We start from the raw sequence: 12500 nt of genomic DNA, 5'->3' as shown, positions 1-12500 counted from the left end.
GGGCTTCCCAAGGGTGAAAATTACAAAATCGCTTTACTTGAAAAATATAAATCCAAACGAACTAGAAGTTGCATTTTCTTAAATAGTTTCCAGAGGGCTTCCTTGTGAAAAAGTTTGAGGGAATTCGATTTTTGCATTTTGCACACCTATCCGTAGTATTTACAGGAAGTCGCTCTTAAGTTTCCTAAAATCCTGAATTCAAGATTTTGGAAATTCAAGATTTTGGAAGGCCTAAAGAGATCTAGATTTTTGTGCCGGAATATGACAGCAGTTTGTTTGAAAGGTTTGTGTCAGTGGGTTTTACCTGCCGTGTAGTGTGCTCTGTGCAACTTTTTTTCGCCTTTTTGTTGTACAACTTTTGTTTGCTGTCGCTTTTTACGACTGAGACTAAGAGTTTCTAGTTTCCGCACATGCCTTGCGATTCAAGTCTAACAAGTAACAGCGCCATTAGCCGTTAAAGTATGTCCTTTTAACAGGGAAATTCGTGATGGGCAGTTGCAGGACAGAGTTTCTAAGTAACAAAAAAATTATTGGAACACCTGGTAGAGTTAGAAATTGGAAGGTGAAGTTTTGTGTGCTTGTGACTTCTAACTGTTAACTAAGTAATATAACAAATCGCTAATTTGTTGCTCGGAAAGGTTTTTTACCATTCCAACATCTGATGAGTTGTGAAAGAGACCTCTAAATAGAAAAAGGTCATGAAATTATTTGTTGGAATAATCACTTTTCCGAAAGTTGTATAACATGAATGAACGAGATGCTTCCGTGAAGCATACACTGGGTTGCCTGTGGTACGTGCTACAGAAAATCAGAAGGCACTGAATTGTGTGGTATTGAAATACAGCATTCCAGTCTCTGAAGAATAACAAATAAAAGAGAAGCGAGAAACATTGGCTTCGGGGCTGACATGTTGATAATTTTCAAGTTCCCTCAGAACTTCTTTTCACCACAAGTGTGCCCTCTGAGCATCTGACAGCTTGTAATACTAAAGTTCACTGAAGTTAAGCCCTGCCGGGCGGGGTTAGTGTTTGGATGGGAGACCAAAACAATAAACCCCTCATAAAAACAGAAGCATCTGACCGAAAATACTATTAACGCTAACAAATACGAACTCAGCAAGGTACAGATGCTGTTAGCTTGCTTTATGCAAAACAAATATTGATGAAACAGCAAATAACTATTGATACACAGTTTTTAGAAAGAGCAGAAGGAAGTTTCCGGGACGGTCGATCGAGAATAAAATATTTACGACATGAAAACAACATTAATTTTGAACCGTGAATATAGAATATAAAAAGTTACGATCAGCGACAAACATTTTGGGAGATTTTTGCTACGTTCAAGTAAATTGCAAAATCGAAAGTGACATGGCCGGAATTCAGCGGGCGCCGTGATTAAGTTACCGCGGCATGTTTACTCGCCAAACAGTGAAGCATCTGTGTCAAATGATGGCAAGATACCGGGTTTTTGTAAGTTTCTTTTTCTGTCAAGTGTTATAAAGTTTGACAATGAAATGAGCGAAGTCAAAACAAAGATCACAATCGCCCAACTCTTGTTTATGCAAAGTCAATTTTTTTTATTCATCTGCGTCACAAGTTTTCACTGATTTTGGGGCTCATTTTTTTGAAACTCAAGCACGCTTCCAACAGGCCTGTGAACCCTTCCTGCTTACAGAGCAATACTAAAAAACTTCTACCATGTCACATTTCAACCTTAAGCTCGAAAATTCAATACACAACATGATATTATAATTCACAAAGGCAGAAAATACCACAGAATCCTTTTCCAAAAAAAAAAAAAAAAATTATTGAAACAAACAACATATTTGCTCTTAGAGGCGAAAAGACAAGAAACTCAATCGTGTCAAATTACCATGTACCTCAGGTAAATAGAGCTCACTTTGATTTCGTCTCGACAGGCGATAGATTGTTGTCGAAGTCCAGTACTCGTCGCTTTTGGGCTTCCTGCCTAGTTTATCCAACTGACTTTCCATTATTGAGCTCCATAAGGGTATATTTTGTTTAAGGATCCACTAAAACGCCATTCGCGTTACATGACTTTCGACGCCATTGCTACGCAGTTCCACTACCCTCTCGATCCTAAGAAAATACGCGCAGAAGGCTCTATGCACAAAGACACCACTTACCAGGGGAGTGACAGGCAAGACTTTTACCGACACGGAAAAAAAAAAACTAAAAAAAAGAAAAAAAAGAAAACAAACAAACTAAACGCAGACCTCGACTGGGTTTGCCATAGGCAACCCAGAAAAAAAAGAAACACCAAAAGAAGGTCAAAGATAAAATTAGCTTTCGCTGCGGTTAAGACCATCCCCCCTCCCCCCTCCCCCCCCCCCCTCTTTTTTTTTCCTTTAGCGTCGAATGCGTTTCCTGATGCTGGGTCGGTCGGTCGGATTGAAAAAAAAAAAAAAAAACGAAGAAAAAGAAATCACAAGAAATGTCACGGAATAGGAGGCTTGGTAACCCAGCATTATTTCTGTGGAGCCTGGAAACAACAAGACGTAAACCCAAAATCGATATGGCAGAAAAGTTGGCTGATGTTATCGTAGAATTAAGAAGTGGTTTTGTCTATGCTGTTACCATGCTCATTCCTCAGTTTAAAATAATTATTTAAAGTGAAAAATGGTTTAACTACGTCGTTACTTTTTTTATTTTTTATTTTTTTGAAAATGCCAAAAATTTGGTTCGAGCGGACGACGCTAAATGGAGGGCCTAATGGTGAAATTTGGGTACAATAGATCGTTTTCACGTGACGTCATCATTTTCTAAAATCCAAAACTAAAGAGCCACGAAAGTTTTTATCCTCATCAGGCATAAGAGGTGGTAAATTTGTATCCATTTGCAATTCTAAAGCTCAATAGCGTGCTTCGTTTGGAAACCAGCGCATTTTGAATTTCTGAGTTATAGCGGTGCGTGACACGAGGCGACGATCGAGTTTATTGAGAAATATATATTTATCTCATGGTTTTGAGCCTTTTTAGAATTTAAAGCATTAGGAAAAGTGCTTAGGTAAATAGCTGTCTGTTCAGTACAGATGATCACTCGCCTAGATAGCCAAAGTAAGTAACAGATGTTGACACTATTTTCCGGCCACCATATTGGTGCACCACAGATGTGCACCAACATGGCGTTTTCATACTGGGCTCTGTAAATTTCTGCGAAACATTTCGACGAATATCTGAAGTTTGGGGAAACGCACAGGCCTAAAACTTGGAGAAGTGTCTTCTTCATTTATCTTCTACAGCATCACGAATTCTTGATTCTTTTCACTGGATGGTTTTCGACTTACTTTTTTATTTCGTGACAGTGAAAACGATCTATTAGCAAAGTTTCCACCACTTCAGCATCTCCTACAAATACGATCAGAAAAATTTGTTGTGTTCAGTTGAAACGACCAAGTTTTCACAAAGCAGATTCTTGTCCCGAAAAGCGATAACAGTTTGCGTGCTTGAAAGGTAAGCGTTGGCGCCTTTTACACGCCGTGCAGTGTGTTGCCCAGTTTCCGGCCGGTACCAGTTTCCGGCCAAAAAAAGGTAAACTCGGTCATTTTCGATGGGATTTTAACTCTTCGTCCACCGAAGCGATCCGTCGGAAAAAAACGAACATCTCCGCTATCAACTGATGGTTTAGGCGGACTTTTTGGTTGAGAAACGAGCGAACAAGAAGGGATTTTGTTCAGGTGAGTAAAATCTTACCGGCTAATTTTTGGCCTTTTCACTGCACAGCGAAGCTACCGTACGTAAATAAATAACTCGTTTAATAGGAATTAGTTCACGGAGCTTGATAATTTTTTGAAAGAATTTACATTGAAGATGGAAGTAATTAAGGGACCTGTCATCATAAGCTAGAACTTAGCTGTTTGCGAACGTCAGGAGTCTAAATCCTAGCTAAGATTTTCGCATACTACGCCAGTTTCCGGCCACTGATCTGCACTCACAGATAGATTGTTTAAAACTTATTTGAATTAATGAAATTTTATAACTTACTACTCGAGAAATTAATGAAATGTACATAGCTTAAGCAAGCATGGCGTAGTGAGGTACATATTAACTCAGATGTGCTGTGTTAAGTGCCCGTGCTTCTTTCCAGAGAATATCGCGCGGGCTTTGTCAAGGTTATACCCTACCCATAGTTAGCAGCTATCTATGCCCTACCATACACCCCTAAGTAACCATTTTGCTCTAATCACATAAAATACAGTCGCTAAGCCACATCGAGATAGCCTTGGAAGTCCGTTTAGTCGAGCGGATTGAATGAAATTTCTGCTTTCTATTGGTGGCCGGAAACTGGACTCGCTGGCCGGAAACTGGGCAACTTACTAGTTTTGCAAACTTTAGTACTTGAGGTGGGCAGCCGATCTCCGTATATTTTAAAGGTAAGTAAATGAACTGTCTCTTGTAGGAAAATGAGAAAGTTTCCGTGCATAAACAAGAAGTTAGGGCGATTACAAACTAAAGTGGACAGAAACTGGGCAACATCCTGTGCAGTGCTTTGTTCAACTTATCTCACTCAGTTTTCTGTATTACAACAGACTGTCTCTTTATAAGACTCGATTCGGCTTTTAGTGCAAACGCCTTGTGACACAAGTTGTCGTCGGAGATAGCAGCACTTAAGATCGTTAAGTGCATTCAAATTATTGCGACGGGCTGATGTGAAGGCTTAACAGATTTAATTGGATAGATGAGTGTATGACATACTAAAAGGTATTTAAAGAAAACGACAAAACCTTTGAAATTGCAAGACATGTTTCAAAAGAAACTTCTGTCATCTTCAGTTGATTAATGTACAAAGCGTTAAGTTGAATTTATAAGTCGGAAAAAGTGCTAATTTTGCCAGTAACAACGGAATGTACATAAAACGTGACAATGCGAGAATTAAAAGGATAGTTTTAGATTTACGTGATGCAGTTGTTGATTAAGAGAAGGTTGCTCTCTTTAAATATATGAAAAGCTTCTTTTATCTTGAGTTGAAAAGTCGTAGAGGAGTGATCTAAAATATGGAAACATTCCCCTGAAGACAGGGCGCGACATTGTTCGGAATTCTGAAGGTGTTTGAAAATGTGAGAGGCCCTATCACTGACTAAGTGCTCACGCACGCGTGTGGAAAAATGCCGGGTTGTTTCGCCGACGTAACAGGCATTACAGCCCGCACATACAAACTTATAAACCACACGTGAACGAAGCCCGCCAGGCTGAAAATTAAAATAAAGCTTGTAATATGACAGGAAGTCATTGAGACACCTGGCAGACTTGGAAGGCGAAGGTTAGTATGCTTGTGACAGTAAACTTTACATCGTTTGCAACGATTATGCAAATTTCTGTATTTAGTCACCGTGTAGCAGTTGGCCTTGCAGTGGCAATGGAAAGTGTGTGGCTCTCTACGCAGAAAACAGTTATGTGTGCATCTGCAAAACTGGATTCATTGGTAAAAACTGCGAAAACGGTAAGAAAAACTCCTGATAAACTAAACTGATTGATAAGTCTTGTATGAGCTGAGGTTTTAAGGCAGCTGCTTGGTAAGAGAACTTTGCCAACTTAACTATTCAAAACTAATATTGTTGGAGGGGTTGCTCGTCGGAAATTTTGAAAACAACCACTTAGAGGTACCAAGATCCTGTCTTGAGGGCTTCGAATGAAATTTTTTACACCATAAGAGGTACCCAATTATGGCTTTTTTATTAGACAAAATTAAAATTAGTTAATTGTCAAATGTCCCCTGTCATAATTCTTTGGCCCAATACCCTAAAAGGTACCGCTAAATCTCCCGCTGTGGACCTTTTGAGACCTTTTGAGGCTGAACACCTCAAGAGGTACGAAAACCGCCCTTTTTTAACCCCTCAAAGGGTACGACGAGCACCCCCGTCCTTTTTATATGGGAGTCCACCCCCCTCGGGGGATTTCTACAACCCAAGTACTTCATCCATTTACTCACACCAACGCCAAATGAAATAATCAAATAAATTGGTGAGTGAAAAATGTTCCCTTTCAAGGATTTAGACCGGATCAACTTATGAGATCGAGAATATGCTTATCGCACGGATGGTCGACACAGGATCCATCTCAGTGATTAAAACTTGATTAACCTGTTGAAAGGTACAAGTAAGGGGTCAAAACCGCACTTATTTTTCAGAATGCCAACCAAGTGCCATTTTCCGTTCCTTTTTTTCAGACATTGACGAGTGCTCTGCTGGAAACAACTGTGACCGAAATGCTGTATGTGCGAATACTGAGGGATCCTATAATTGCACTTGTAAGGGAGGATATACAGGGGATGGAAGAAACTGCACAGGTAAAATGATGTGTGTGACCGACTTGAAATACAGAGGTTATAGAGCATAAGTATTTTTGAAAATTTAAACTGCTTTGAAAAAATAAAATAATTTTTCAAACTTTTCAAACCACCAGAAAAATGACACCAGAACATTTACACGAAGCACAGTACCACCTTCTGCTCCCATTTATCATAAGAACGTTACTTTGCCTATTTTTTCCGCTGCCAAGTACGGCGACGTTGCTGGCAACCGGCGCATCTTCAAACAGCAATGCATGGAGTTACCAACTGAACTATTCAAAACTGTTATTCATTGTTTTGTACTGAACGTTTCCTTAGATTGTTTGAGATTATAAGAGTGGAAATAGCAAATAATTGATTTCTTATGGCTCCTGGGGTTAGGGAAGGGGGGGGGGGGGGAGGGAGGGGATCCTATATAAAAAGCCGACAGGGGTGCTCGTCGGAAATATTGAAAAGAACTGCTAAGAGGCCCTAAGATCATGTCTTGTGGGCTTCGAATGAAATTTTTTTCAACCATAAGAGGTACCAAATTATGGCTTTTTTATTAGACAAAGTTAAAAATTAGCTAATTGTCAAATGTCTCCTGTCATAATTCTTTGGCCCAATACCCTAAAAGATACCGTTAGATCTCCCGCAGTGGACCTTTTGAGGCTGAACACCTTAAGAGGTACGAAAACCGCCCTTTTTTTAATCCCTTAAAGGGTACGACGAGCACCCCCGTCCTTTTTATATGGGAGTCCACCCCCCTCCGGTGATTTCTACAACCCAAGTTTTTCATCCATTTACTCACACCAACGCCAAATGAAATAGTCAAATAAATTGGTGAGTGAAAAATGTTCCCTTTCAAGGATTTAGAGCAGATCAACTGCTGAGATCGAGAATATGCTTATCGCACGGATGGTCGACACAGGATCCATCTCAGTGATTAAAACTTGATCAACCTGTTAAAAGGTACAAGTAAGGGGTCTAAACCCCACTTATTATTCAGAATGCCAACCAAGTGCCATTTTCCGTTCTTTTTTTCAGAGATTGACGAGTGCTCTGCTGGAAACAGCTGTGACCGAAATGCTGTATGTGCGAATACTGAGGGATCCTATAATTGCACTTGTAAGGGAGGATATAAAGGGGATGGAAGAAACTGCACAGGTAAAATGATGTGTGTGATCGAATTGAAATACAGAGGTTATAGAGCATAAGTATTTTTGAAAATTTAAACTGTTTTGAAAAAATAAAATAATTTTTCAAACTTTTCAAACCCCCAGAAAAATTACACCACAACATTCACACGAAGCACAGTACCACCTTCTGCTCCCATTTATCATAACAACGTTATTTCGCCTATTTTTTCGCTGCCAAGTACGGCGACGTTGCTGGCAACCGGCGCATCTTCAAACAGCAATGCATGGAGTTACCAACTGAACTATTCAAAACTGTTATTCATTGTTTTGTACTGAACGTTTCCTTAGATTGTTTGAGATTATAAGAGTGGAAATAGCAAATAATTGATTTCTCCTGGCTATGGTGTTAGGAGGGGGGGGGATCCAATATAAAAAGCCGACGGGGGTGATCGTCGGAAATTTTAAAAAGAACTCATAAAAGGTACCAAGATCATGTCTTGTGGGCTTCGAATAAAATTTTTTTCAACTATAAGAGGTACCAAATTAAGGCTTTTTTATTAGACAAAATTAAAATTAGCTAATTTTCAAATGTCCCCTGTCATAATTCTTTGGCCCAATACCCTAAAAGATACCGCTAAATCTCGCCCTGTAGACCTTTAGGAGGCTGAACACCTTAAGAGGTACGAAAACCGCCCTTTTTTTAATCCCTCAAAGGGTACGACGAGCACCCCCGTCCTTTTTATATGGGAGTCCACCCCCTCCGGTGATTTCTACAACCCAAGTACTTCATCCATTTACTCACAGCAACGCCATATGAAATAATCAAATAAATTGGTGAGTGAAAAATGTTCCCTTTCAAGGATTTAGACCGGATAATTTTGTTAGATCGAGAATATGCTTATCGCACGGATGGTCGACACAGGATCCATCTCAGTGATTAAAACTTGATCAATCTGTTGAAAGGTACAAGTAAGGGGTCTAAACCCCACTTATTATTCAGAATGCCAACCAAGTGCCATTTTCCGTTCTTTTATTCAGACATTGACGAGTGCTCTGCTGGAAACAGCTGTGACCGAAATGCTGTATGTGCGAATACTAAGGGATCCTATAATTGCACTTGTGAGGGAGGATATACAGGGGATGGAAGAAACTGCACAGGTAAAATGATGTGTGTGACCGACTTGAAATACAGAGGTTATAGAGCATAAGTATTTTTGAAAATTTAAACTGTTTTGAAAAAATAAAATAATTTTTCAAACTTTTCAAACCCCCAAATAAATTAAACCACAACATTTACACGAAGCACAGTACCACCTTCTGCTCCCATTTATCATAAGCACGTTATTTCGCCTAGTTTTCCGCTGCCAAGTACGGCGACGTTGCTGGCAACCGGCGCGTCTTCAAACAGCAATGCATGGAGTTATTACGAAATAGCCATAGGCCTCCGTAAGCGAGAAGAATGGGCCTGCCTTGCAACTTTAAGATCTGCAATGGGTAAGGAAGGTCTACAAATTCTACTCAACGTAAATCTTTTCGGAGGAACATATGAAGAATAGAGATAAATGTTTGGAGAAGTACTTTAAGCCCAGCAGAAATGTGGTATACGAAAGATATATTTTTAATTCATGTGTGCGACAAGGCGAAGAATATGTTCAAAGTTAAGTCACAAGATTGAGAAAATTAGCAGCTTCCTACGAGTGCGGTGTACTGACAGATGAGCTTATCAGGGCCAGGCCGCGTCATTAGCTTAAAGATCATGTCAAGGAGATAAAGTTGGGCTGTGACGGGAAAAACCCTTCAGAAAGCCATACAAATGTGTACGTCGGGTGAAATCGCTTCCCGCCAAATTAAATGAAGGGGATTTAAGGTGGAGAAGACAAGCAGACAAAAAGAAAGAAAGTAAGTAAGTAAGAAATTTAACGAGAAGAAAGCTACAGATGGATGTTGTCATAAGAAGAGAGATTGAGGAAAACCGCCCAACTCAGGAAAGAAAAACGAGAAGACGAAAGCTGACCCGACGGTTCTTTTTTTAAAGCCAGTATCAATCTCGTACCCAGAGTCCTCGGGCTTCTTGGCCAGCGGGTGAGCGCCCGGAGAGACTCTGGGATAATCGATTTGAACTATATTTTTGATTGGCCGATTGCGTAGCAATGGTAGTCCGACAGGAAGTCGGTAAGTAATTCGGAAGCCCCAGAATTTGGAGGGACATTCAAAATCTAAAACTAGTTTCAGTGCTGTTTGATTTTTTCTACCTCAGAAATATATAAATCACAAAAATAATAAAACGACGAGGTTTGAACTATGTCTTACACCGCACGGGAATTTTCTCACGCTGCTACAAAGTGATTACTGTTGCTATTGCAAAAGTACCGTGGGAAACATTACATCAGTCTCTTTGAGGCGAAATCCGTGGAATAAGGTCTTGTCGAAGCCATTCCGAATTACGGAAACATCAAATTATAGAAGAAGAGCACATTTGTGTCGTTTCCACGAAAGATTTGTCGATCGTGTTGCTTGCACGATGGCATTCTCATTGCATTCTGAACGATGGAATGTACGCTGAAACACCAAAAATAGACTCACCGAAAGTGTCAGAGGTTTCATCTTCACTTGCTCTTACAGCAAGCCAATGATCATTTCTCCAATTTCTTTGCGTGTAAGGCTAAAAATTCTTGTTTCTCGAACACTTTCAACCCGCCATTTCTACTGTTAACGGTTTTCTCTTTTCTGCTTCCGTTTAAACTCAACCATACGTCATAAGACCGGAACCCACGTTTTCTGGGAAAATGGAGTCGATTATCCCAGAGTCTCTCCGGGCGCTCACCCGCTGGCCAAAAAGCCCGAGGACTCTGGGTACGAGATTGAGCCAGTATCATTTACGGAAATCCTGTTTAATCGACACAGTGAGACGTGACAAAGTTGTAATAACATTTCTAAACTTCAGTTTGGTAATATACGAAGGACTTTGACGGCATATTGTGTTAGTTTTTGGGATCTGTGTAGATAAAATTCATGTCCACGAAAGCCGGATCAGGCGAAGGGGCTCAGGTCGAAAGCTTCTTACACCTCGTAGCCGCCTTGAATCCAAATAAAGAAGAAGACAAGGAATAGGAGATGGGAGGAGGCACATCGAAAGCTTTATATAGCGAAAGATGTCCATGAAAGCTGGAAAAAAATAAACTGTATGTGCGTCGATTCCACTGACACGGCCTTCGCACAACATCTTTTGTCCTTGGAGGTGAGACGAAGAATGGGGTTAGTATTTACACTGATTATTGGTTTCCCTTTAGTACTATGATTCTTTGTCGTCAGCTTAGTGTGCGTTTTATTTTGCTCTTCGTGTTTTTTATCCGTCAGTTCAGTTGCCATATCATGGAATGATGGCTTTCAGTGTAGGGACGCACAAAGAGGAGCAATTGGCTTCAGCTTTGAAGCGTCTCGATTTAGCTGTTGAAGCCCACGGTAGATGAGAATTTTTGTTTGGTAAAAAAGAAGGGCTGAACTTTTTTTTTGTGCTATTTTTTTCTCATTAGAATAGGGTCCAGCATGGTAGATCTGCTCAGTTTATTTCGCATCATTTGAAAGCCAATTTACCGGTACATTCATTTGCCAGTCATTTAGCTACCATTCGGCACAGAGTACAGGTAACATTTTTGATCAAGTAAATAAAATAAATTTTACAAATAATAATAATAAATAAATAATAATGATAATAATAATAATAATAATAATAATAATAATAATAATAATAATAATAATAATAATAATAATAATAAACAGTAACTTGCGTTCATTTTAGTCAAACAGAAACCACCTGGTAAAACTATTTGTGTAAGCACGGATCACTTTTGGCATACTGGTCCTTTGGAATGTGCAAACAGTATGTCTCTGATGTACACATGTCAATGGGAATTCCCTTCACGCAAGTTTTATACATCATTATCAACAAAGATGAGCACAGCGGTATGATGATAGTTATTAATACTGTAAATGAAGAAATATGTTATCATGAAGTATGGGTATGTTCATTGTTGAAAACTTTAAAGGACACTGCAGGTTGACTCTAGTAGTTCAGTAACTCATGGGTTTTTGTTTAGTCGATGTTTGCTATTGGTACCAACTGGCAGAACTGTTTGGCTAACAAAAGGAATTATGGTATAGATGGTTACCTCAAATAAACAATCACAGACCCTGGGCAGTCAATCACTGTCCTGGCCTAGGTTCATCTGCTGAATGTAACAGTAGTGGAATATTGTAACTACACTGTAGACATTGTGGTGATTACTGTTGATAGCAATTATTAATAATTTTCCTGTCTTTTCATATTTACCGGCCCATAACCTTTTTCTAGGGAACAAGTTCACAGAGCAAGGAAAAGGTTGACTACCCTTGATTGGAATTACTGGTATCATAATGGCTTTTCATTTTCCACCACTGAGGATCATGCTGACACCATCATTTCACGAAAATACAACCAGAGAACAAAATCTTGGGATGTTAGGATATTAAAGGTGTCCAAGATTGTGGATATATTTGGAAGAGAAAGGACAAAATTTTTAAACTTTGCATTGATGACGGCGACTACTTAATCACTTGTGAAGTCTGTCTGGAACCTGACGATCCCAGAATCATTTCTCCAAAAATTGTTGAAAGTGAACCTCTTCCAGCTCATGAGCTCCTGGCAAGATGCGGAAACAGATTTTCACAAATAAGCAGCTCATAGAGATTTAAATGCAAACCTTTCAGCTACCGTAAAACTAGGAAAAACACAAATGCCCTCACAATAATATGTTGCAGTGATGAAATTACTAACAGTCAGGTGTCAATGGAATGGCTCAAGTCAAGCTAATAAGCCTTGGCTTTTTGCTTCAGTTTTGGTAGTAACTTGAAGTAATAATTATATTAACTGTTTTTCCTCCAAGTTTTGTGGGGTCATTGTGACATGTATAAGCACTAAGCCAGCCTTGAAACCATGACAAGGTATACAGTGTATGACTTGACAGTTTTTAACCCAAGATAAGGGCTGACCATACATTACACATTGTAGCTTTGAAATCAATGCTGGAGTTTTGTC

General features: G+C 39.5%; 1 protein-coding gene and 1 long non-coding RNA gene across 2 annotated transcripts in view; both read left to right on the top strand.

Annotated features, from left to right (window-relative positions):
• The window catches only part of LOC138003779 (vitamin K-dependent protein S-like), a 14805-nt gene extending 4553 nt beyond the window's left edge, over positions 1-10252 (top strand). The window contains exons 3-6 of the mRNA XM_068850014.1: positions 5345-5459; positions 6186-6305; positions 7335-7454; positions 8465-10252. Of these exons, the coding sequence (XP_068706115.1) occupies positions 5345-5459; positions 6186-6305; positions 7335-7454; positions 8465-8634 (525 nt within the window). The 3' untranslated portion in view covers positions 8635-10252. The remainder of the gene's footprint in view (positions 1-5344; positions 5460-6185; positions 6306-7334; positions 7455-8464) is intronic.
• A 35-nt stretch (positions 10253-10287) lies between these two features.
• LOC138003061 (uncharacterized) lies at positions 10288-12484 on the top strand. The gene is made up of 3 exons (XR_011123410.1): positions 10288-11070; positions 11226-11389; positions 11778-12484. It is a non-coding gene; the product is annotated as an uncharacterized lncRNA (long non-coding RNA).
• The last annotated feature ends 16 nt before the right edge of the window (positions 12485-12500 follow it).

This window comes from Montipora foliosa, chromosome 5 (assembly GCF_036669935.1).
Source record: "Montipora foliosa isolate CH-2021 chromosome 5, ASM3666993v2, whole genome shotgun sequence".
Taxonomy (NCBI): Eukaryota; Metazoa; Cnidaria; class Anthozoa; order Scleractinia; family Acroporidae; genus Montipora; species Montipora foliosa.
Note: the sequence above shows the minus strand (reverse complement) of the source record. Positions and strands in the feature narration are given on the sequence as shown.